Source organism: Impatiens glandulifera, chromosome 7 (genome assembly GCF_907164915.1).
Source record: "Impatiens glandulifera chromosome 7, dImpGla2.1, whole genome shotgun sequence".
NCBI lineage: Eukaryota > Viridiplantae > Streptophyta > Magnoliopsida > Ericales > Balsaminaceae > Impatiens > Impatiens glandulifera.
This window is the reverse complement of record NC_061868.1, coordinates 667630-670860: the sequence shown is the minus strand read 5'-3', so window position 1 is coordinate 670860 and position 3231 is coordinate 667630. Positions and strand designations below refer to the sequence as shown.

Here is a 3231-nt window from a genome sequence, read left to right as displayed (position 1 = left end):
AAAAAGTTTATTTATCAGATACTTGGAAGTCATAATCTTACTTTAATTTAAAACATCAATAATAATAATAATTAAACTATTTTTTCTGTTTTGAACTAATATAATAATTTAATAAAAAATATAAAATTATTCTTAATTTTTTATTAAATAATTAAAATTTACATTTTTATTAAATAAGATTTTAATTTCATAATCAATATTTTTTTTTATCCAAAAAAAACTATACTAAAACGTTCAAGCCATCCATCATTACTTTTCCATCCATTAATTAAAATTATATTAATAATTATCAAAAACTATTATATTATTATTCAAAAATTAAATACCAATAATGAACATTTTTAAATTCAAAATTTTCATTTTACTTAATAATAAAAAAATTATTTGGTAAAAAATCTTTATAATAAAAAAAATCACATTTTTATTTAAGAATAATTTAATTACACTGTTTATATAAAATCCAAATAAATTTGTGTTCTCTAGTCTTTATTAGATGGATAACTATTGAGTAACCTTTTTATTTTTATAAAAAAAATTATGTTATGTTTTATTATTTTGATTAGAAGATTTTCATAATTTTTTTAATATACATTAATACTTTTTCAAAAAGTAATAATAAAAATACAAATAAAATTACTTTTATTAAATTTTAAAGTAAAATTTTCAAAAACTAAATATTTTAAAAATATAACCTAACAATCCAAATTTAAAACGAGATTTTAATAATTTGAATAAAATAATATGAAATAAACAAGGCACTAACATGAAAGTAGGTGAAGTGAAATAAAATCTCCATCTCATCATTATTTTTTCACTATTAAAATATTAATACTTGTCTGACCCATGAATCCAACTAATCATTTTTCTCATAATTATTTATAATATTTTAATATAATATATATAAATATATATACAAAAAGATAAATCAAACAGGTCTTAAATGCTTTGAAGGGTAGATAAATAAAAGATGGATCTTGGTCATCTTCAACCTCTTATAAAAGCAGTCTCTTGAATCTGAAAATTTTCAGATTTCTGCAATCTAAAAAATACCCTCAAGAGAGAAACAATGGAGGAAATTAAAGTTGACATTATTATGAGAAATATCATCAAACCATCTTCACCAACCCCAGAAATCCAGAGGAATTTCAAGCTTTCTCTCATAGATCAACTCACACCTGAAATCTATGGAGCCACCATTTTCTTCTACACTCCCAACAACCATAATCAAATCGAAATCGAAACCACAGAAATGTCGAAATCTTTGCAAGAATCTCTATCCAGAATCTTAACCAAGTTCTATCCCATGGCAGGTCAGTTCATAGATTCAAGCACCATCGATTGCAATGACGAAGGAGCTTACTTTTTCGATGCAAAAGTCAACTGTACAATCCAACAAGTATTAGAAAAACCAGATCCAAACTTTCTCAAAAAACTCCTACCAACCGAACCCAAAACTGTCGAATCTTGTTCACGCGCCGTCGCTATTTTCCAATTCACGGCCTTTAACTGCGGTGGCGTTTCAATCAGCGCTTCAATCTGTCACAAAATGGGCGATATCAGTACCCTTTCAACCTTCCTTCAAGCATGGTCATCGGCGACGATAAACACCGCCGGCGATGTTCAAACCCCTGAATTCATCGGCGGATCTCTGTTACCCAACAGAAACCTACCGATCATGACGAACGCAGGTTTATCTCGTGGAAAATGCAGAACCCAGAGACTGGTTTTCAACGGTAGAAAGATGGCTGCTTTGAGAGCGAGAATCACCGACGGTCGTCAAGCACCGTCGCGGGTTGAGGCTGCTTTGGCTGTGATTCTGAAATCTGCAATCACATGTTCTAGATCTCTTTCTGGGTCGACTAAAGCTGCGATTTTCTTCCAAACTGTGAATATAAGAAACAGAATGAATCCTCCTATTGGGGAAAACTCAATTGGGAATCTGTTATGGCAATTCCCTGTTTTCATGGAAGAAAGGGAGATAAGACTATACGAATTGGTTGCTAAGATGAGGAAAGAAATGGCGGATTTCTGCATCAATAAAGCTTCGAAATTGAAAGGACAAGAAGGGTTGATTGAAGTTATGAGTAGTATTGGGAAGTGGGCTATTCATTTGTTGACGAACAGAGATATTTACCGATGTTCTAGTTGGTGTCGGACGCCGCTTTATGAGGCGGCGGACTTTGGTTGGGGAAAACCGGTTTGGGTTAGCAGCGCCGGTCAGGAGATGAGGAATGTTATTATTTTGGTTGATACTAAAGATGGGAGTGGCGTGGAAGCATGGGTGACGTTGGATGAGAAAGAAATGGATGTCTTTGAGAAATCTGATGAGTTGTTGCAATTTGCTTCTGTAAACCCTAGTTTGATTTAATTTATTGTCTGTTTTTATTTAATTATTGTCTAAAACAAATTTACCCATTTGCTTTGTTTGGTTTTTAAGGAAGAAACGTAAATAAATATTGTTTTTCCTAGTTTCATGTTTCATGATTATTGTTATTAGTGATAATGGAATATGTTACTCCTCATGTGCAATACTTTTAACTTTAAGTATTACTTAACTAAACAAATATTACATTGTTTAAATCCAACTTAATTTTTCATTCCTTTTAGCTGGGAAAATAGATGGATCGCGTATGAATTTGTTGTCGTTTAGCTTTACTTTATCATGAATACTACTTGTGAACAAATCGAATGTGAATCAAATTCAACTAACTTTTCATTTTATTTTTGTTTAAAAGATATATTCGTCTTTTTATATGATAAGAACGGCTCTAGGTAAGCCCAACAAATTCCCACGATAAATTTACGTTCAGGACAACCCAGCCCATTTAAAAAAAATAATAAGATATTTAATTCAATTTATTATAATTTTTATATGAATTCAAATATAAAAAAATATTTTGTATTAACTTTTTAAACTAGACTTTTTGATAAAAAAAAAATTCTACCTAGGCAGCCCTAAACTCGGGCCAACTCAGCTCTATATATGATTGACACTATTCGTTAACATGAATAAGTGGTGACATACTATTTTTATTAAACAACAATATTACATCTATAATCAACAAAAACATTATATAAGATGTTTTTTTAAAGAGGAACAAATTAACATCACTCTGAAAAAGAAAAACAAATAATATGAATTAATCATGTGGAAAATAATTAGTGTGTAGATTTTATGTACCTCAGGAACATTTGGTATAGAATTTTATCAATTTATAAATAAAAAATATT

At 29.6% G+C, this 3231-nt stretch overlaps 1 protein-coding gene across 1 annotated transcript; it reads left to right on the top strand.

Moving 5' to 3' along the window:
* The first annotated feature begins 988 nt into the window (after positions 1 to 988).
* LOC124910768 (acyltransferase Pun1-like) lies at positions 989 to 2468 on the top strand. The gene has a single exon (XM_047451446.1). The coding sequence runs from the start codon at positions 1067 to 1069 to the stop codon at positions 2366 to 2368; it is 1302 nt and encodes a 433-aa protein (XP_047307402.1). The 5' UTR covers positions 989 to 1066; the 3' UTR covers positions 2369 to 2468.
* Positions 2469 to 3231: the final 763 nt, after the last annotated feature.

Coding starts and splice junctions, on each gene's coding strand:
- LOC124910768 (XM_047451446.1), top strand. CDS start 1,067: ATGGAGGAAATTAAAGTTGACATTATTATGAGAAATATCATCAAACCA.